General features: G+C 48.9%; 1 protein-coding gene across 1 annotated transcript; it reads left to right on the forward strand.

Moving 5' to 3' along the window:
* The first annotated feature begins 4,563 nt into the window (after positions 1-4,563).
* On the forward strand, positions 4,564-16,226 carry LOC139001700 (antizyme inhibitor 2-like). The gene is made up of 10 exons (XM_070403214.1): positions 4,564-4,619; positions 5,228-5,411; positions 5,950-6,123; positions 6,611-6,783; positions 7,347-7,481; positions 8,670-8,835; positions 9,417-9,564; positions 12,126-12,226; positions 13,117-13,334; positions 15,919-16,226. Exons 1-10 carry the CDS (start codon positions 4,606-4,608, stop codon positions 16,046-16,048), a joined length of 1,443 nt encoding a protein of 480 aa, XP_070259315.1. The 5' UTR covers positions 4,564-4,605; the 3' UTR covers positions 16,049-16,226.
* The last annotated feature ends 4,622 nt before the right edge of the window (positions 16,227-20,848 follow it).

Consider the following 20,848-nt stretch of genomic DNA (forward strand, 5'->3'; position numbering starts at 1 on the left):
GTGTACAGCTGTGTGACTATATATACTATATATATGTGAATATAGATTATATATACATATACATGTATGTATATGTAAAAAGATAAAGATTACATATATAAGATAGAGATGAAGATTATAAGGTACAGCACCCAGAGGCTCCCTCACATCCTTTCCCTGTCACTGGCAGCTACTCAGAGGTCTTGACTCTTCTGAGTACTGTCAGCATAGATTACTTTTCTTGTGTTTGAATTTCCTATCAGTGGAGTCTTAAAGTATGTATGTATGTGTCATTATTTTGGGCATGGCTTTTTTGCTCAACATTAGGTATGTGAGATTCACTCATGTTTTTGCATTTAGCATGGGATCTTTTTTTCATTTCTGTGTCGTGTTCCATGAAATAGACATGAATTTATTGATCAACTGGTGGCCTGGTGCACAAATTCGTGCACATTGAAAGGAAATTAATTAGAAGAAATATTTTAATATTGCTATTTGCACTTTCTCTATAATAGAAGTGTCAACCAAATTCATGATCGACAATGACAGGTCGAAACACATGCATACAATTGGCGCCAGTGAGAGCTTTATATGTATTGCACAAGCATGAATCAACTTAGCCTTTTATATGTATATAGAATAAACTTGCTTAATTAGACCCGCTTTCTGATTTAGCTAAACTTTTCCAGCCCAGTGACGCACCCCAACTTCTTTTTCAGGTACTTGTCAGCAACACAGCAGTAAATATCAACACAAAGCAGATTATTATTGTAGATCATGCAGGGAGAACAAAGGGTAAAATATTTAACTGCATCAGTGTTTGACTATATTCTGCACAGTGAGGAAACCTGAAGTCATTTTCAAGGTCCACCATTTCTTGCTTCTCTTCAGTCTGGTCAAGTTTCTAAGCTTTCTAAATCTCTGTTTTCCAGCCAATGAAAAGAAAATAGGATTCCACTGAGTCTCCTATCTACCTACTCCAGGACGTCTGTGAGGATCAAATGAGATGAGGCACAGGATAAAGCTTCACAGAGTTTTGGTTACAGTGTAAAATGTTTGCACCTGGCTATAAAGCAAGTCATGTTCCCGGGCTGAAGAAATTCCAAGGAGGCTAGTCACTAAGGAGAGGAAGCTGGGTGTTGCTCTTGATGTCATTACCCAGCACCCACAGTGACCGTTTCTGGCCTGGGCTGGGCTGTGGGCCACATTTTGTGCCATAGGGTCTCGGCAGTGTTGGCTGCAATTTGGTGGGCTGTAGCTCCAGGGTGGTGGTGGGGCCTGTGTCCTACTTGGGGGAAGCTAAGTATTGGTTTGTTGGCACCAGGTCCACAGTGCTGTTTCTCTGTAAATGGCCAGTGTGCGTCGCGGCAGCTACTGCGTTGAGCGTCTACCCCCTGGTAGTCAGTGCGTGTCATAGCGACCGATTGGACAGATGGACACTTAGCATATTAGCCTTTTATATATATAGATCCTATGGTTGATGGACTTCTGAGGTTGTGTCCAATTGGGGATGTTGTAAATAGACTTGCTGTGAACATGTCTTTGGTGGATATATTTTTGTGGGGCATTTCTTACTTCTCTGGGTATATACTCAGAGTGGAATTGCTGAGTCATAGGGTAGGTGTATGTTTAGCTTAAGTAAATACTGCCAAAGAGGTTCTTCAAGTGGTCTTAGCAATGGCGCTCCCAACAGAAGGAATGGGAGTTCCAGCTGCTCTGCATCTTCCAAAGCACTTGGCATTGCCAGCCTCTCTCATCTTAGCCATGCTAGCGAGGATGAGTGGCATCTCATGGTGGTTTTACTTTGCATTTCTCTGATAACTAATGATGTTGAGTATCGCTTCATGTGCATGTCGTCCATTTGATATCTTTTGTTTGTGGTGTGTATGTGTGTGTGTGTGCGCGCACACGCGTGCACACGTGTGTGAAGTAAGGCTGTAGTTTAACCAGCATTGTAATGTGACAACTTACATTCTTAAGCTTTGATTTTAGTTTTTGTTATTGGCTTCTTTATCTCTTCAGCTGCAAGAAATGAGGGATTCTTCATAGTTCAGTCATAGATAGTTCCTGGTTCTCTGATCATGTTTGTGCCAATAAATTATGACTGAGCTTATTCTTTTATTCCTCTATATTCTCTCATACATCTAGATGTCACTCCACCCCCAATATGTGCCTTTCCTGCCATTCTGTGTCAGCAAACATTTGTTCCCAAAGCCTGATTTTCTAAGAGATCAGATTATTCCAGACTAGAGGCCTGATGCACGAAATTCGTGCAAGGGGCTCGGCCCTCGCAGCTCTGGTGGCTTGCCTTGGCCCTCGTAGCCCCAGCTTCATCTGGAAGGTCGTCTGGAAGGTCATCGGGAAGGTCGTCCGGCTGCCCGGTCTAATTAGCATGTTATGCTTTTATTATTATAGATGAGAACAGGTAATAATTATATTAACTACTATTTCACTACCTACATGCTGCTGCAGTCACTTTTATAACCAGCTGATCCTCATGCCAGCAAATGAATCTGATAGAGCCCAGGTCACATCCTCACACATCCCTGCTACAAAGGAGTCTGGGAACGTCCATTTCTTGCTTTCCCATGGCAGAAGGGAGGGAGTGGAGGAGGGGTGTTCATAGATGGTGGGCAGCCACAAGACATGACAAATATCCACTGTAGGGTCCATATGTTAGTTTTTAAGGCAAAAAGTTTAAAAATTGCTGGTGTAGATGACCTCTAAGTTCCTTATCACGCTAACATCATTATTATTATAAGCTAGTTAAATGAGTTTTTAACCAATGTCATGAAGGTGTTAGGTATGGGATTTGCATGCATTATCTCATGCACTGTCTGTGATCCTAGTAAGTCAGTGGTTCTCAACCTTCTGGCCCTTTAAATACTGTTCCTCATGTTGTGACCCAACCATAAAATTATTTTCGTTGCTACTTCATAACTGTAATGTTGCTACTGTTATGAATTGTAATGTAAATATCTGATATGCAGGATGGTCTTAGGTGACTCCTGTGAAAGGGTCGTTCGACTGCCAAAGGGGTCGCGAACCACAGGTTGAGAACCGCTGTAGTAAGTAGATTATATTATTGTTCTTCCTCTCTTTGCCTTGGTTTCATTATTTGTGAGATAATGAAACACCTGTGAGGTACTGTGGACAATATCCACATCTGCAGATGAAACTGAGCCTCCCGGAGGTGAGACCATCTGCCTGAAGCCTTATAGACGTACAAAGAAGCTAGAAGTCAGTCCTACGTGAACCAGTCTGGGGCAGGTGTGGGTGTGGATCTTTCTAAAAGTCATGGACTTTACCATGTTGTTTGGGATCACAGAGCAGAAGGCCTTATCCTGCTCATTCTCGCCCCCTCCCATCACCTGCAGGTTAAGGGATTTGTGCCAGATTTCACAATGAGTCTATCCTTCTTCTTCTTTTATTTAAATTAAATTAAATTAAATTTTAAAATATATCTTTGTTGATTTCAGAGACCAAAGGAGAGGGAGAGAGATAAAAACATCAATGATGAGAGAGAATCATTGATCGGCTGCCTCCTACACACCCCCTACTAGGGATCGAGCTCGTAACTCAGACACGTGCCCTTGACCAAAATCGAACCCGGAACCCTTCAGCCCGCAGGCTGATGCTCTGTCCGCTGAGCAAAACCGGCTAGGGCTGAGTCCCTCCTTCAAATCCAGGCCCTTCCTGTTGCCTCTTCCTGGAATTTTTAAAAAAATATATATTTTATTGATTTTTTACAGAGAGGAAGGGAGAGGGATAGAGAGTTAGAAACATCGATGAGAGAGAAACATCGATCAGCTGCCTCCTGAACACCCCCCCACTGGGTCCTTGGCACCTGCTGGGAGGGAAAGCTATAGGAGGCCTCAAGCAGGAAGATACCAGGCAGGGCTGGCACAAGAGAAGAGGCAGGGCAGCAGCGGATTCCTGCTGCTCTAACTCCCAGAAACTGGAAAAGGAGACTCTGGGTCATCACAGAGGTGGGGAGGAAGCCTGCAGGAGGTATCACTGACATCACAGGGGCGAGGTGACCTCAGGATGCTGGCTTGATCCTGGGAGTGCCAGCAGGTCACAGAGTAAGACCTCAGCAACCCATATGGAGAGAAAGGGCGGTGAGAGTGTGGAGGGATGTGCCTGGACACCAAGTGACTCAGAGGGTCTCCCAGCCAGATATTTAAATGTGCAGGGAGCACAGAGACACGGCACCAGGTAAGACCAGCTCTTGCTCAGCCCTCGACTGGAGTGTAAGGTCAGGTTCCACTTGCAGCTCCAATCCAGCTTTGCTGATCTGTCTGAAGACCTCTGAGCCCACGGTGTTTCCATCTTAGAGGTGGGAAGGTGGGTGACTGGGTTTCCAGGGTCTCTCTACTCTGATCATCCCTGGTGTTCATTTATAATGGGAGTCTGACTTCACCCTGAGGGACTGTTGTGTGGGCCACCCACAGGGCTGGGAGGTTTTGGCTGAGTGGGTCGTGGTAGCCATGGTTTGGAGGGACAGCTTCACAGGTACTTCACCTGGCCTGAGATCTGAACTGAGTTCTCTTCCCAAAGGGATTTACCTGAAGCCCAAGACACCATAGATCCTGGTCCCCTGTGCTGGGCCTGAAGAAGCAGGTGATGATCGGCACCAGGTGAGTCTGGGGGTGGAGTTGGGCCCATGGGTGCAGTCTCAATTGCTGAAACAGAAGGACTGAGGCTGTAGGTGGCCCTCACTTCAGTCTCAGGGATGGGTGGCCAGCAGCAGGGGCAGTGGCTGCTTTAGGCAGCCCAGGAGCCAGTCCCAGCTCAGCTACTGGCCACTTGGTGACCTTAGGCAAGTCCTTTCCTCTCTCTGGGTCACTTGTCCACATGTGTAAAGTGGAATGTTGGGCTAGATGGCCCCCTGGCTCCCAGCTAGCCCTATAATCTAAAGCTCGTGGACTCTGCACTTATCTTTTCTGTGGGTCACATTTCTCATCTGTGAATGGGAACATGTGTGTGCAGGAGCCTGGAAGAGGATGCCCACCACCTATGGTAGGGCTCTTTTGAGCATCTCCCTTGATCCCAAACTAGGTCTTTGAAGCAGGCTGGGCCTGGCCAGTGGTCCATCCACAGATGGGAAAGTTCACGAGGGCTCCCCGGAGCTCTATGTGGCTGCATGGGAGGCCGAGGACTTACTGGCCCAGGAACTCTGGCTCCACGGGCCAGCAGGGCGCTGGGAGGAGGAGGGAGGAGTGTCCTCATTGCAAGGCCTTTCCAGGATGCTGGGAGTGTCCCTGGCAGAGGGCTCTGATGGACAGTCAGGGGTGAGCACCACCCTCACCGACTCGAAGGAGAACGAAGGACGCTCCGGAAGCTCCTTGATGAAGGATATCATCCCCCTGGGGCCTGAGGAATCTGCCATGGAGGTGGTCTTGAAGAAGATCCGGGAGCTCTCTGATTCGGTGAGGGGAGAGGAGGGTGTGGAGAGGGTGAGTCTCAGTCCCTACTTAGGTTGGGACAAAATAAGACTTTCTGTTTTATTAGTCATTTTACTAGGTGTTACTGAATAGCTGTGTTCCCTGGTGGCATGGGATAGTTCTCCTGTCCCCTTCTAGTCCCCCGCCAGCTCCTGGGATTTCACCCTGTGCCAAGGGATCCGGGTGTGGGTTGGAGAGTCCGGCACCCATAAAGCTTGTTGCTCTCTTGTCTTCCTGTTGTAAGAGTTAGAAGATCAAGGCTCAAATCCTACCATTGCCATGTAGTTGCTATTGACCTTGAGGAAAAGATTCATATTGTAGTGCACCTGACACCTGTATAATTTTTTAACCAGTGTCACCCCAATGTATTCAAGAAAAAGGAAAAAAATAAAAAGATTTTAGAGCCGCAGTTTCCCCTTTTCCTAACTGGGTAACAGCAGCACTTGCCGCATGGAGACCCTGTGAGGATTCACTGAAGTGACACAATGCCCAGCCTTTCTTGCCTCTCTCTCTGCCTTGGCAGGACCACCGAGACCCCTTCATGGTGGGCGACCTGGGAGTGTTGGCCAGCCGCCACCAGGCCTTCTGCCAGGCCCTGCCAAGGGTCTCGCCCTTCTATGCGGTGAAGTGTAACAGCAGCCCCTGGGTACTGCGTGTCCTGGCCGCCCTGGGCATCGGCTTCGACTGTGCCAGCCAGGTGAGCCTGGGCCACAGCCAGTTTCCTCATTCATAGGCCTGACGGTTCCTGGAGGAACAAGCCCAGTTGCCAGGTGTCTCAAAGTGGGGACAGCAGCCCATGAACAGTGGCTGATGTGTGTGGTGCCCAGTTGTTTGTGAAAGAATAAATGAATGAACTGGATGTGGTGCACCCTCCACTGGTCTAGGTGAGGAGGGCAGTCAGCCTGAGCTAAGGAGTGGAGGGAACATACGCTTTCATCCCCAGACCCCGTTCTGTCCTGGCCCAGCCATTTCTCTGGAGCCTCAGTTTGTTGGTCTTTAAAATGGGTTCAACTATACGTTCCTCAGAGCAGTCTAGAAGCTTAAGTAACACAATATGTGCCCAGTGCTGTGCCAGATGCACAGTAGGGAATCAGTAGGGGACAGCCCCTCATGCCTGTGGTTCCTGTGCCCAAAAAGCAGGGCAGCAGGGAGGCAGTCCCTTACTCTGGCTTTGCCCATGGCAGGGGGAGCTGGAGCAGGTGCTGGGCCTGGGCGTGGCCCCCTCACGCATCATCTATGCCCACCCCTGCAAGCCTGTCTCCCACCTGCAGTATGCTGCCCGCCATGGGGTGCAGCTCCTGACCTTCGACAGTGAGGAGGAGCTGACCAAGGTGGCCCAGCACCACCCTGGGGCCAGGTGAGACCAGCAGGGCTGCAGGCAGGTGGGGACAGGGAGGAAGTTCTGGCTAACTGACTTGGGCCTCAGCTAGGAGATGAAGGCTGTTCCGTGGCGAGTATGAGACGTCCAAGCTGCAAAGAACAAGAATGTGGGTCGGGTGTCCCAGTGCCCTCCCTGGTGCCCACCCTTGTCAAAGATTCCCTGTGTCTGCAGAGGCGCTGGCAGAGCCTGGCATTAGGAGGTCTGGAGTCAGCAACCTCGTGGGAAAAGCACTCACATAGGATTCAGGAAGACCAGGGCTCACATTTCTGACTTACTTGTTCCATCTGTGTGTTCCTGGGAAAGTTATTTAACATATCTGATCCTGTGACAGGAGGTCTGCTGAAGGGATGTTTATAATTTTATCCTTTTCCTGCTGTTTCTTGTCTGGGCTGAAGTATGGTAAGTAGTGGTGTGTTCCCTCCCTGGACATCCATGGCTGGACAGTCCCAAGGACCGAGGAGTTTGGGTGGGGGCAGAAAAGCATTCTGGCCTGGGGTTCACGTGTCTAAGAATGCCTGTCACTTCACACCCCTTCCCAGGCTGGTCCTCCGACTGTGGACTGAGGACAGCCAGAGCCTCATCCCCATGAGCACCAAGTTTGGGGCCAGCCTGGAGCTGTGTGGACACTTGCTCAAGTCCGCCCGAGACCTAGGCCTTGCTGTGGTGGGAGCCAGGTAAGAGCACGGAGTTTCTCTCTTGTGAGGCAGGGCTTCTGGTCCCCATGCCTGTCCGCAGCCTCTGACTCCCTGGGTCAGCGTGGCCCCTCTGGGCCTCCGGTGGCTCCCTGTGGTCCTCAGAAGAGGAGGTGGGTGTCAGCTGCTGGGAGGGTGGGGCAGGCAAGGCACTGGCCTTGGGTGCAAAATTTAACGGGGTGCCGAAAACTTTGTACTCGAGAGAAATAATGTTTTAATACAGTATTTAAAAAATTAATGCAGAAGAAATCCATGATGAGCCCTAGCTCCTTTGACTCAGTAGATAAAGCGTCAGCCTGTGGACTGAAGGGTCTCGGGTTGGATTCCCGTCAAGGGCATATGCCTGGTTGTGGCTTGATCCCCAGTAGGGGGCGTACAGGAGGCAGCCAATCAATGATTCTCTATCATAATTGATGTCTCTCTCTCTCTCCCTCTCCCTTCCTCTCTGAATCAATAAAAATATATATCTTAAAAAATTCAATGATGACAGAATATCAAATTTTACATCAAGACAGGATTGGCATTTCTAAATTTTCCTTTTCCTTCTGGGTCCAATTACTCCTAACTAATCTTGTCTTTATTTAAAGTTTTTGTATTTTATTCATCATCGTATTTCTGCATCAACGGGTTCGATCCCTTAATGGGGTGTGTACAGGAGGCCACCAGTTGAGGTCTCTCCCTCACTCCCTCTTCCTCTCTCTCTAATATATAGAGATAGTGATTGCTCAGAGCTTTGGTGCCCCCTTAAATGTTGCACCTGGAGAGCGTCCTCCCTCACCTCACCCAACCTGCCCCTGAATGGGTCCTCTGCGCCCCCTGGCGGATGGTTTGAGATTTGGGGTTCAGATCACTTGCATTGCAGGGAGAAGAAGGGGAGCCCCTGCCGCGAGGCTTTGGGAGGGGTAGCTAAGAGAGGTGACTGCCCAATAAACTCGAGAGTCCAACTCACAGACTGTCATGTGGTGTGTGTCTCTGGGACCCCCATGGGCACAGCCAAGGCTGTGGTTCCTGTGGGTGCCCACAAGCTCCATGTAGTCATGTGGGTCCCCATGTCTGTGTCCGTGCTGGTTCGCATTGTGCCTGTGTGGCTGTTTCCGAATGTGTATCTCCTCCTGCTGACCCTTGCGTTTCCTCGTGTGTTTCTGCACCTGTCACTCCACCTGTGCTCAGCTTCCACGTGGGCTCGGGCTGCCAGAATCCCCACAGCTTCGCACAGGCCATCGCCGACTGCCGGCGAGTGTTCGAGATGGGCCGTGTGGTCGGGCATGACATGCGCCTCCTGGACATTGGAGGGGGCTTCCCCGGAGTGGAGGGCTCTGAGCCGGAGTTTGAAGAGGTAAGAGGGGAGGAGGAGAGGGCGTCTGGGGGACCCAGCCGGGGTTTATTGCACAGAGTGTGTGTGTGTGTACAGGGAGCTCTTGAACCTCAGTCATGTGCCTGCATGTAGCTGGGCTTTGTGTTGGTTGAGAGGTCTCTGACGCTACATGCGTGGCCTGTGTGCATTTACACGAGTGTGTGTGTGTGTGTTTGTGTGTGTGTGTGTGTGTGTGTGTGTGTTTGCACGGGCCTATGCGGTTCTGTACCTTCTATAGATGTGTTGGTTCCTACCCCTGGTAAGGCTACAGTCAGATAGAGGTTTCCTTACTGTATCCCCCACACCAGGGGACAGTTTCTCATTGCTGATCACGTACTGATTTCAATGTTTCCAAGTCAGATCTCATGGTGCTACAGCCTGGTCACTAGGCTTGTGCCCTCGGGCACTTCTCCCCTCTGGGCCACAGTCTTGACCTGTTTCCTCCCCTGCACAAGGGGATGCTGACACCTTCCCACAGAGCTGTCAGGGGAATGAAGAGAGAAGATGCAGGGAAAGACCCCACACAGGGACTGGCCTCACAGGGCTCGGGTCTGTCCCCACAGATGGCGAGAGTGATCAATGCTGCCCTGGCCCAGGACTTCCCCGAGGGGACTGGCACTGAAGTCATTGCGGAGCCAGGCCGCTTCTATGCGGCACCTGTCTGCGTGGCCGCTGTCAACATCATCGCCAAGAAGGCTGTGCTGCAGCCTGGTGGGTGGGCCCGGACTGGGCAGGGAGCGCTCTGTCCAGGGGTCCCCGGGCCTTGGGGGCAGGAGGGACAGACGGTCTGAGTTCCACCCTGGCTTCCTCATTCAGGGGAAACATGCTTTGATTTAGCTACAGGATAGAGCCTGTTAGTAACGTTACTGTGCTGTTCTCAGAGAGCCTGGAGGGAGGCATTGAGGGTCTTTATTCTTCCTGTGTCTGGAGGGGAAGTCTGAGAGCACAGCTCATGGGCCACAGCCTCCCCTGCTGGTATGCACCTTACTGTTTCCAAGCAAGCATTTTCTAATAGGAGCGGAGTTTTAGAACCCAAGTTCTAGTGAGTAAATAATATTTCTACAACAAACAAATGAAGGAAATATTGTTGGTACCATGGCCTGGAGGTTAAGGGTGACATTTGTAGGGTAACAGTAAATGATATTGAGTCAACCATCTCAGGAGAGTTATTGGTTGTTTGTTATTTGGGGGGTGGGGTTGGGTGGGGTTGCTGTCCTCACAAAGGGAGCTAAGTAGAAACTCAAGTGCATGTTGAGCTTGATGAGACTCACCCTCTGGTTTAGTGCCCTTTACTCTGAAATGTTATGACTGCCAGATAACTATTTCTAAATAATTTTCATTTTATTTTATTTAAAAAATATATACTTATTGATTTCAGAGAGGAAGGGAGAGGGAAAGAGAGAGACAGAAACATCAATGATGAGGGAGAATCCCTGATATGCCGACCCCTGCACATCCCACACTGGGGATCGAGCCCACAACTCAGGCAGGGTTCAATGACCGGGAATCGAACCATGACCTCCTGGTCATAGGTTCATGCTCAGCCACTGGGCTACACCAGCCAGAATCTAAGTCATTTTAATCTGTTTCCTTATCCTTTGGACAAATGCCCTACACACACCTTTGTAACCCTAAAGGCACGGGGGTCCACTAATTTCATTTCCTCACAAAGTGTCTCATTAGAGAATGTTGTGATTTGGGGCATATGATTTCAGCCACCATTTAACAAAAGCCTGAGTTATGCATATTATGGCTTATCATTGTTGTCTTCACAATAGCATGAGCTGCCAGTGGTTAAGGATCTATTATGTGAGCAATTACTGTTTTACCTCATTTCTGCTCAGCCCTCCTGTGAGGCAGTTTGGGGCCATTCCCATTTTGCAGGCAGCGATCTGGAGGCTCAGAGAGAGGAAGTGACTGTCCAAGGCAGCACAGCCAGCTCGTGCACAGCGGCGCCAGGTCTGTCCGACCTAGAGGCTGCTGCCCTTGTGTTTGCAGACATGCCAGCCGACGGAGTGCCCAGCCTCAGGGCTGCCATGACTAACCCATGACCAACTGGCTTAGGGACAAGTGGGGCTGTGGGCACAGGAGGCAGGATCAGTGCAGGCAGCTGAGAGAGAGCGGGGACAGGAGTGACTCACACCAGGGAGAAGATGGTAGTGGAGGTGGTGGTGGTGGTGGGAGGGGGGGACCCAGGGAGAGGAAACCAATAATCAGAAAGATCTGGGCATCTAAATGCTCAAAGGGTATGGAATGGCCCCAGTGCCCACAGAAACCAGTTGGAAAGATTAAGGAAATCAATGTCTAAGGACGGGCTAGGAGTGGTTGTTCAGAAAGTGGTTGGTAGTAGTTCATGTCCTAGGGCAGTGGTTCCCAAACTTATTTGGCCTACCGCCCCCTTTCCAGAAAAAATATTACTCAGGGCCCCCTGGATATTAATTTTTTAAAAATTTTAATAGCAATTAAACAGAAAGATATATGTATTAATGTTTCTACCTTTTTTGTAAGATATAGTAAAGAAAGGTGTAAATTAGAAACATTGAAGTTTGAAATTATGAAACTGTTTATTGAACTCAGAATAGAGAGGTAATACAAAAAAAGTTAAAACAAATGCACCTGTGGCCATCACCGCTCCCCTGGATCGCTGCAGCGCCCACCAGGGGGCGGTAGCGCCCACTTTGGGAATCACTGTCCTAGGGTCTGGGGCTGTAGGTGAGCATCAGCTCAATGTACATTGGAGTGTGACGGAGCTGGGGAGAAGCCGCCATGTGCTCAGTGAGGCATCAACAGAGGCAGAGCATTTAGAGGGCAGGAGGTGACAATTACGCTGCTCTCTGACTGTGAGAGCCAGGCACTGACAGGGGCACTAATCCCAGCCCGGTCCCATTCTCCTGTGTAACTTCTGGCAAGACTCAGTGTCCTCAAATGTACAGTAGTGTTCATTGTCCCTACTCAGAGTGTTGTGAGGAGGATGAAATGATTTAATATGTGCACACAGGTTGGAACAATGCCCGGGTTACTTGTACAATCATTGTTAGTGGCAGTAGCAGCCCCAGCACTCTGACGAGGTGCAGGTGGGGCAGAGGAGCTGTGGGAGCCCAGAGAACAGGCCCAAATCTTGCAGGGGATCCGGAGAGGCTCCTGAAGCAGGACACAAGGGTTATCCAGTGCTGGGCAGAGGGTCTGGGCCGGTCCTTAGGGTGCGGGACTCAGTGTTGACTGTCAGTGGTGAGACTTGGCTGAGCACCGTCCTGTCCTCTCTCCTTTCCCAGGAGGCCTCCGGAAACTGTTGTACTATCTCAACGAGGGCCACTATGGCACCTTTCGTGTCTTCCTCAGGGATCATGTCCCCAGGATGCCAATTGTGGTGAAGGTAAGGGGACCCTTGTGTGGCTCTGGCACCTCCCAGACCCTGATAGCAGTGAGGTCAGCCCCTTTCCCTGTGAGGCAGGGATCCCTCTGCAAGGTGCAAGGGGGCAGGGTCTTAGACTACACATGGCTTTGTAGATTGTCATCCCATGTGCGTGTACAAGGATGTGAACAGGCAAGCCTGTTTATATTTGCATGTACACTTCTGTGTGTGTGCATTTTGTGTATGAGCATGCTGACTGACACCTGTGCAGGTAGGTGGGTAGATGGGTACATGGTCCTGTGTGGGTGTGTGCGCACATAGGTTTGCCTCTGGGTTTCCATGTGATCTCTCTGTATGCACTGTGTGTGTGTGTGTGTGTGTGTGTGTGTGTGTGTGAGACGAGAACCCTTAAATGCTGGAGATGCAGGAGTCCTAGGAAATGGAGGTTCTCCAACTTGCTTCACAGTAGACTCATCTGGGAAGCTTCCAAGGACCCCGATGCCGAGGAGAAGGCCCAGGTGATTGAAATCAGGCCTCTCCTGGGTTGGGACATGGCGTCAATCCTTTGTTAAACCTCCTCCAATGTGACTCCAATAGCAGCTGAGTTTGACCCAGTATTTTGAGTGATTATTGACTGAAATCTTTTGCTTTTATAGATGGGAAATGGAGGCCCCATGTGTGTGTGGCCTTGAGAATTAGCAGAGCTAGGATGTGTCACTTGAGTGAATATAAGCTCCATGAGGGCCGGGTCAAGAGCAGTGCCTGGCACATAGGGTCTGGCTGGTGTGAGTGACTGCCAGTGTCCTTGCTGGTGCCTGGGGGTGCTCTGCTGGCCGAGGGTATGGGCTGGGAGGGTGGGTTGGGGGCAGGAGCTCTTCCTTCTCTGATTCCCCACCCCTGTGTCCCTGTAGGAGCTCTGCTCAAAGCCGCCCCTCTTCCCCTGCATCCTTTATGGCCCCACGTGTGATGCCTTTGACACGTTCTTCAATGAGGAGGTGCAGCTGCCTGAGCTGGACGTGGGTGACTGGCTCATCTTCCCCTCCATGGGCGCCTACAGTTCAGTCATGAGCTCCACCTTCAATGGCTTCCAACCTGCGTCCATCTGCTACATGATGGGACCTGAGCTCAGGTATCTGAGGAGAGCTCAAGGATCTGAACTTGGCCCAGGGAGCTGATGGCTACGCTCTGGGTTCCCAGGTCCAGGAAATACCATACCCCCTTGCCCCCATTGGCCCCAGAGAAGATTCAACTGACATACACTGCCTGTGGGGTGAGCTGTTACACCCATTACCCATATAAGTCCAAGGCAGCCCACCTGGGCAGCTGTGACAGCTCTGATGTTTAGATGCCTCTGTCTCCACAAGCTGACACCCTTACGGCCCCCATAACCCTTGATTCTTGGCCAAGTCCCCACTTTACTCTGACCATTTGTGGCTGTTCCCCGCTTCCCTCATTCGAAGTCCCTTCCCTACCAGCCTCAGGCTCCCTCACAGGCTCTGCCCAAGGGCCTCCTGTTAGCCCAATCTAGGGTTCACTCCCCGAGGTGATGGGGGCTCCTAGAACACCCCTTTACTGGTACAACCTTTCCACAGGAGCCTGCTGGAGACAGCACCTTAAGCTCGGACATGGCAGAATTGGGGGGTTCCAGACACTTGGTGCGCCACCTGGGAAAGCTTGGGCGAAGGTGGGGGTGGGGTGGGGAAGAGTAACATGTGGGAAGCAGAGGTTAGGTTGCCTCTGAAATGATGAGGCAATTTTCCCCCAATGATGGCCTGAAACACAGGCGAGCCTTTCTGGGCAGATGACTCCACCCTTGTGATTCTTACCCCCTGAGCCCTGGAGTGGGGTAGGCTTGAGAAACTGGTGTTATTATGTTAGGATCCAACCCCAGCAGGTCCAGGGGTTTCCAAAGGTGTGGACGGAGTCGGTGAATAAGAAATGACATGGAGGCAGCGTTCAGTTGATCAGCAGCCTAGCCAGGTTCTCTAGTCAGATTCTCCAGCCAGGTTCTGTCTTTATTCTCCTGTTACATCTGTATTTATACCAGTTGATTTTAAATATATTTTTTATTGACTTTTTACAGAGAAGAAGGGAGAGGGACAGAGAGTTAGAAACATCGATGAGATAGATCGATCAGCTGCCTCCTGCATGCCCTCCAGTGGGGACGTGCCCGCAACCAAGGCACATGCCCTTGACCGGAATCAAAACTGGGACCCTTCAGTCCACAGTGTGACGCTCTATCCACTGAGCCAAACCGGTTCGGCTATACCAGTTGATTTTAATCCTATCCATTCTATTCAAAAGATTAGGGCGTTTGTTATCTCCTTTCCAAGGTCACTACTCTATTGTTCTGTTAAGCTACAAGGAAGTAACTGAAGGAGATTATCCTAAGTAAAGATTATGTAGCTTAAGCCTGATTGTTCGTAGTTAAAGTGATCAACTACCCACCTGGAACTTAGTTAAGGGGTTTTACTGATTCATTCTCTTCCTTAGTCCTGTTAATCCCTAACTCCAGGGAAAAAATCCCCACCTGGGGAAACAACCTTTCTCAGAGCAGTGACCTTGGTTAAAACACATAGCGCTAAGTAGGGGAGCAAACATATTAAGAACTCTATGCCATATACACCAGGTCCCTTGAAACATATGCTGTGCAGATGTTTCTTCCCTGCAGTGACTGTGTCAAGCAGCAAGGATGGACCGGCTTCCGGCATTATTACAACACATGCTCCCTGAAGGCCATAGCCTGGAGTGTGAAGTAACCTGTGTTGGCCAGGACCTTGAGATTCTTTCATTCCTCTTTTTATTTAAAAAAATAAGTATCTTAAAAATTGATTTTTAGAGAGAGAGAGGAAGGGAAAGGGAGAGAGACAAACATCGATGTGAGAGGGGAACATCCATTGGCGGTCTTCTGCACGCCCCTTACTGGGGATCAAGTCAGTCCACAACCCAGGCATGTGCCCTGACCAGGAATGGAACCAGCAACCTTTGGGTGCTCGGGAAAATGCCCAACCAACTGAGCCACACTGGCCAGAGTTCATCCCTCCTTTTATCCAATTAGTGACCCCTGAGTTGTTCCAGAAATATTCACGTGAACTATAGGCACCTATTCTAGTGCCAAGAACACCTGGTCTGGAGTCAGACCTGTAGCAAATCCAGGCTCCACCACAAACTGGCAGTGTGGTCAGAGCCTCAGTTTCTCCATCAATGGCATGAGAATGATATTAGTACCCTCCTGCATGGCTGTTGAGGGGATTAAGTCAGATAATGCAAAAGTCAGATAATGCAAATCCTCATTCAGGTCAGTTCATGTCCAGACCCTGCCTCAGGTTGGCCTTGATCCTGGACCTTTCCTACACAGAGACCACTCCCTCCCCCCTTGGTCTGGGCATCCTCAGGGAACATATTGCATCTGGCCATACAGGTTTTGGGCCAGGCATGTGGGTGACTGTCCTGGCGTTGGCCTTAAGAACCCCCCAGTTTGAAAGGTGGGAGGACAACGAATGGGAATATCCAACTCCCAAATAAGACGGGTACTTCCATGTGTCTCCCAGGGTTAGAAACAATATTTGGGAAAGTTCCGAGCTGAGAAAAGAAAACGTGTCCTACAGGCAAGGACATTGGCGGAGGTAGGGGCAGTGGGTCCCAGAGGCCAAAGCCACTCACCTCCTGTGTCCTTTTTAAGCATCACCTGATACGACTTCTCTGATCCTCAGCTCCTGCACATGGTCCTCGTCATCCACCAGAGTCAGCCCCACCATCTCACTGCTGCCTCCACACTCAGCTAAAACCAGGGGTATTGTCCAGCCTCCTTGTGCCAAAGACATGTCAGTCCCAGACATCTGAGGAGAAAGGATAGGCTGCAGATGCCTCCTAAGGATGCCAGTGGGCTCAGGCAGCCTTCAGGTCCTGTGTTACTCATTCCTCTACTCCCAGATCCTGAAATTTGGGCTAGAAACAACCACACTTACCCCCTCAGAGATGTCTGGAAGAGCAAATATTAGTGGGCTTTAGGTAAAAATAAAGTTACCTTCATGTGCAAGAATTGCTGGAGTGTTTTGTGCTTTGGTCTATAGGTGTTGCCCTGTGGCATTTTGGATGTCAACTCATTTACCCATTCATTCATGAATCCATTCATCCATCCATTTATCATTCATCAGTCTGTCCATCCTTTCATCCATTGATCCATCCATCCATCCATCCATCCACTGACCATCAATTGATCCATTCATTCAACTGTGCATCCATCCATAAAATAAAATGTGAGGCCCTAGTCTGTATGGTCTTATTCTAGGCAAGGTTATACATGATGAATAAGATGTGCAGAACCTGTCCTCCTGGAGCTAACCTTCAATTTTCTTCCATTGGAAAAATCAGAGCAGGAGCAGACATATAAATGATAAAATAAAGTGGAAGCAACAAGTATTGTAAAGAAAAATTAAAGCAGGCAACGGGATATGGAAGGATAGAGGATGGTCCTTTTTTTTAAAAACATGTTTTCATTGATTTTAAGAATGAGAAAGGGAGAGGGAGAGAAAGAGAAACATCCACATTAATCAGTTGCCTCCAGTATGGGATCAAACCCAAGACCTGGATACGTGCCCTGACTGGGAATTGAACATGGGACTCTTTGGTGGACAGGGTGATGCTCCAACCAAATGAGCAACACCAGCCAGGGTGAGGATGGTGCTATTTTAGGTAGAAGGTCAGTGAAGTCTCTCTGAGGGTTTGGGATGTGAACAGAGACAAAAGGGAGCTGTGTGTTTAGCTGGGGGCAAGGTGACCTGTGTGGATGAGTGCTGGGGTCTTTCTCAGCATCTACTAGGGTTCAGAAATCTGGAGAAAGGGCTACAATGCAAATTAATAAAGAGGCTAGAGAAGAAATATGAATTTGGGAGGAATGGGGAAAAGTCAGGGGAGGCTTAGCTTTAGTAACTAAGCTCCCCAATCTCCTTTTGGAGACTCAAAGCTTTTCATTCCCACATTTTGCCCTATAGCAAAGCAGATATGCATATCAAAGGTAAGGTTTGGGAAACAGTAAAGTATAAATAGGTTGGGGGAAATGCCTATAGCTGTCCAGGAGCAGGTAATAACATGCAGATTTTCAGCCCTGCTGAAGCCCCAAGGTCCATCAACCTTTTGATGAAATTCTTGCATTTATGGCCTGCTGGAATTAGCCTCCAGCATATCCCCCTTATTTGATCTAATAAATTTAACAAGAGGAAGAAGAACCAAGATGGCGGCATAAGGTATAAACCTGTGCATGTTGCCCCCCACAACAACATTGAAACTACACCTATAAGACAAATCAGCTATCATCCAGAAACACGGGAAAGCTGGCCGAGTGGAAGTTCTACAACTAGAAGGAAAGAAAGAAGTGCATTGAGACCAGATAGGAGGTGCAGAGGTGCCAAGAACAGAGGTACAAAGGTGCACGTGAGGTGGCTGGACCTGGGTGCATGGTTTTTTTCAATCAGAAGGGGATACCAGCTCTCAAATGCACTGAACTCATTTACGGCGAGACTCTGGGGTCCCAGACTCCTACGAGGAGAAACTGGACTGTCTTGCAGCGGGTCGGAAAGTGAGGGTGGCTTTCTCGCAGAGCTGCTGGCAGGGATCATTGTTGCTGTGGGGGTGCAAGACTCGGGGATGCAGAGGGACTGGGGGACGCAGAGACGTGAAGTTGCGGAGACAGCTGACGACAGCCATTGTTGTTTGCTCCCCCCTGGTGATTCTCTGAGACCCTGCCCCACTCAATTTACATCCCATTCAAGCTCTGTGCATTGGTGCAAAGGAACCACCTGCGCTCTTGCAGCCAAACCTAACAAACTGTAGCTGGGTCAGAGAGCTCCAAAACTTCCAAACCCCAAACAAAGAAGAGAAATCTGCTGATATCGCTGTAGCTCCTGCTGGGTGGACTCACACAGGGGTTGACTTGGAGATCCAGGAGCCAGGGTACCCCTGGCCAGATACCAGATTTTAACTCCTCACATCCATAAGGGACACACTCAAGAAGCAGACTCAGTGAGCACCAAAGCCCCACTGAAGCAAGTCCTCCCCATAAGGGTGTCTCCAGCACAGCAGTTCTTCCACTGTAGACTCAGCGGGTCTTTGTAGTCAGCCAAAAATACGGAGACAAAGAAACATGTCACAAATTAAAGAAATGGAGGAAAGCAAACTAATGGAGGACACAGTTATAAGGCTACTCAAGAACCTTCTATGAACCTCTAAGGAACTTAGTGAGACCTTTAAGGATCTTAATGAGAATGCCAAAAAAATGGAAATAGACCAGTCAGAAATTAAACGTACACTGACTGAAATTAAAAATAATATACAGAGATCCAACAGCAGACTAGAGGATCCCAAGAATCAAGTCAAAGATTTGAAATACAAAGAAGCAAAAAACACCCATCTGGAAAAGCAAAAAGAAAAAAGAATCCAAAAATATGAAGATAGTGTAAGGAGCCTCTGGGACAACTTCAAACGTACCAACATCTAAATTATCGGGGTGCCAGAAGAAGAGAGAGAGCAAGATACTGAAAGCCTATTAGAAGAAATAATGACAGAAAACTTCCCCTACCTGATGAAAGAGATAGACTTAAAAGTCCAGGAAATGAAGAGAACCTCAAATAAGAGGAATCCAAAGAGGACCACACCAAGACACATCATAATTAAAATGCCAAGGGCTAAAGACAAAGACAGAATCTTAAAAGCAGCAAGAGAAAAACAGCTAGTTACCTACAAGGGAGTACCCATATGACTGCAGCTGATTTCTCAACAGAAACCATGCAGGCCAGAAGGGAGTGGCAAGAAATACTCAAAGTGATGAATAGCAAGAACCTACAACCAAGATTACTCTATCCCAGAGGTCCTCAAACTTTTTAAACAGGGGGCCAGTTCACTGTCCCTCAGACATTTCACACATGCGCACTGCGGGCCCGGGACGAGTCGGCTGCTAAGCAGGACAGGCAGCGGGGGCAAAAACACCCAGTGGGCAGGATAAATGTTTTCGGCGGGCCACATGTGGCCCGTGGGCCATAGATTGAGGACCCCTGCTCTACCCAGCAAAGCTATCATGTAGAATTGAAGGTCAGATAAAGAGCTTCACAGACAAGAAAAAGCTAAAGGAGTTCATCACCACCAAACCAGGATTATATGAAATGCTGAAGGATATTCTTTAAGAAGAGGAAGAAGAAGAAAAAAGTAAAGATAAAAATTATGAACAACAAAGTGACAACAAATAAATATCTATCAACAAGTGAACCTAAAAATTAAGTCAGAATAAACTGGTAAATATAATAGAAGCAGGGGCATAGAAAGGGAGTGGACTGACAATTCTTGGGGGGAAGGAGGTATGGGGGGTGCAGGAAGAGACTGGACAAAAATCTTACACCTATGGATGAGGACAGTGGCAGGGGGTAAGGGCATGGGGTGGGTTGGGAACCAGGTGGAGGGAAGCTATGGGGCGGGGGGGGGGGGGGGAAGGAACATCTGTAATAATATGAACAATAAAGATTTATTAATTTAAAAAAATAAAAAGGCTAGAGAAGAAATATGAATTTGGGAGGCATCAGGGAAAGCCAGGGGGAGGCTTAGCTTTAGTAACTAAGCTCCACAATCTCCTTTTGGAGACTCAAAGCTTTTCATTCCCACATTTTGCCCTATAGCAAAGCAGATATACATATCAAAGGTAAGGTTTGGGAAACAGTAAAGTATAAATAGGTTGGGGGAAATGCCTACAGCTGTCCAGCAGCAGGTAGTAACATGCAGATTTTCAGCCCTGCTGAAGCCCCAAGGTCCATCAACCTTTTAATGAACTTCTTGCATTTATGACCTACATGGGAGAGAGGTATGAACCTGGGAGAGCAGAAGAGCAGAGTGAATGAGAGGAGGTATTGGGAGGTGAGGAAGTAGGAGGGTCCAAGGGCTGATGTTCTCAAACCTCCTGGTGAGTCAGGGCTTTGACTTTTCTGAGAGGGAAGGAAGGCCCCAGAAGGTTTGAGCAGGTGAGTGCACTGAGGGAATGCAGAGAAATCGAGGGGCTCCTGTCAACCCCTGCAAATGCTGGGTGGTTGTGGTGCAGGTAATGAGAAGGACCAGGCTCAAAACAGACTGTAAAGGCCAAGTCAGGAGAATTTGCTGAGAGTTTAGGTGTGGGGTCTGAGCAGAGAGGAGTCAGGAAGGACTCCATGGTTTTTGGTCAGAGCAATCCATAAATGGGGATGCTGAGGGTGAGGGGAGAAGCAGCTTAGGGGAGGTTCAAATTGAAAGCTCAGTTTGGACAGACAGATTTGAGAAGCTTATTCAATTGCCAAATGGAGTCAGATGTGAGCAGGTGGTCAGACATGAACATGGGAGAGAGATATGAACATGGAAGAGAGGTATGAACATGCGAGAGAGACATGAACATGGGAGAGAGATATGAACATGGGAGAGAGATTTGAACATCGGAGAGAGGTATGGACATGGGAGAGAGACATGAACATGGGAGAGAGACATGAACATGGGAGAGAGACATGAACTGGGAGAGAGGTATGGACATGGGAGAGAGGTATGAACATGGGAGAGAGGTATGGACATGGGAGAGAGACATGAACATGGGAGAGACATGGACATGGGAGAGAAGTATGAACATGGGAGAGAGGT

Source organism: Myotis yumanensis, unplaced genomic scaffold (assembly GCF_028538775.1).
Source record: "Myotis yumanensis isolate MYYU_CA2020_CCGP unplaced genomic scaffold, mMyoYum1.0.hap1 SCAF_2, whole genome shotgun sequence".
NCBI classification, from domain to species: Eukaryota; Metazoa; Chordata; class Mammalia; order Chiroptera; family Vespertilionidae; genus Myotis; species Myotis yumanensis.

What these genes read in the sequence shown, in the direction of transcription:
- LOC139001700 (XM_070403214.1), top strand. An exon ending in CTGAGCCGGAGTTTGAAGAG is followed by an intron (nt 8,836 to 9,416) that starts GTAAGAGGGGAG and finishes CTGTCCCCACAG; the next exon opens with ATGGCGAGAGTGATCAATGC. An exon ending in GAAGGCTGTGCTGCAGCCTG is followed by an intron (nt 9,565 to 12,125) that starts GTGGGTGGGCCC and finishes CTCCTTTCCCAG; the next exon opens with GAGGCCTCCGGAAACTGTTG.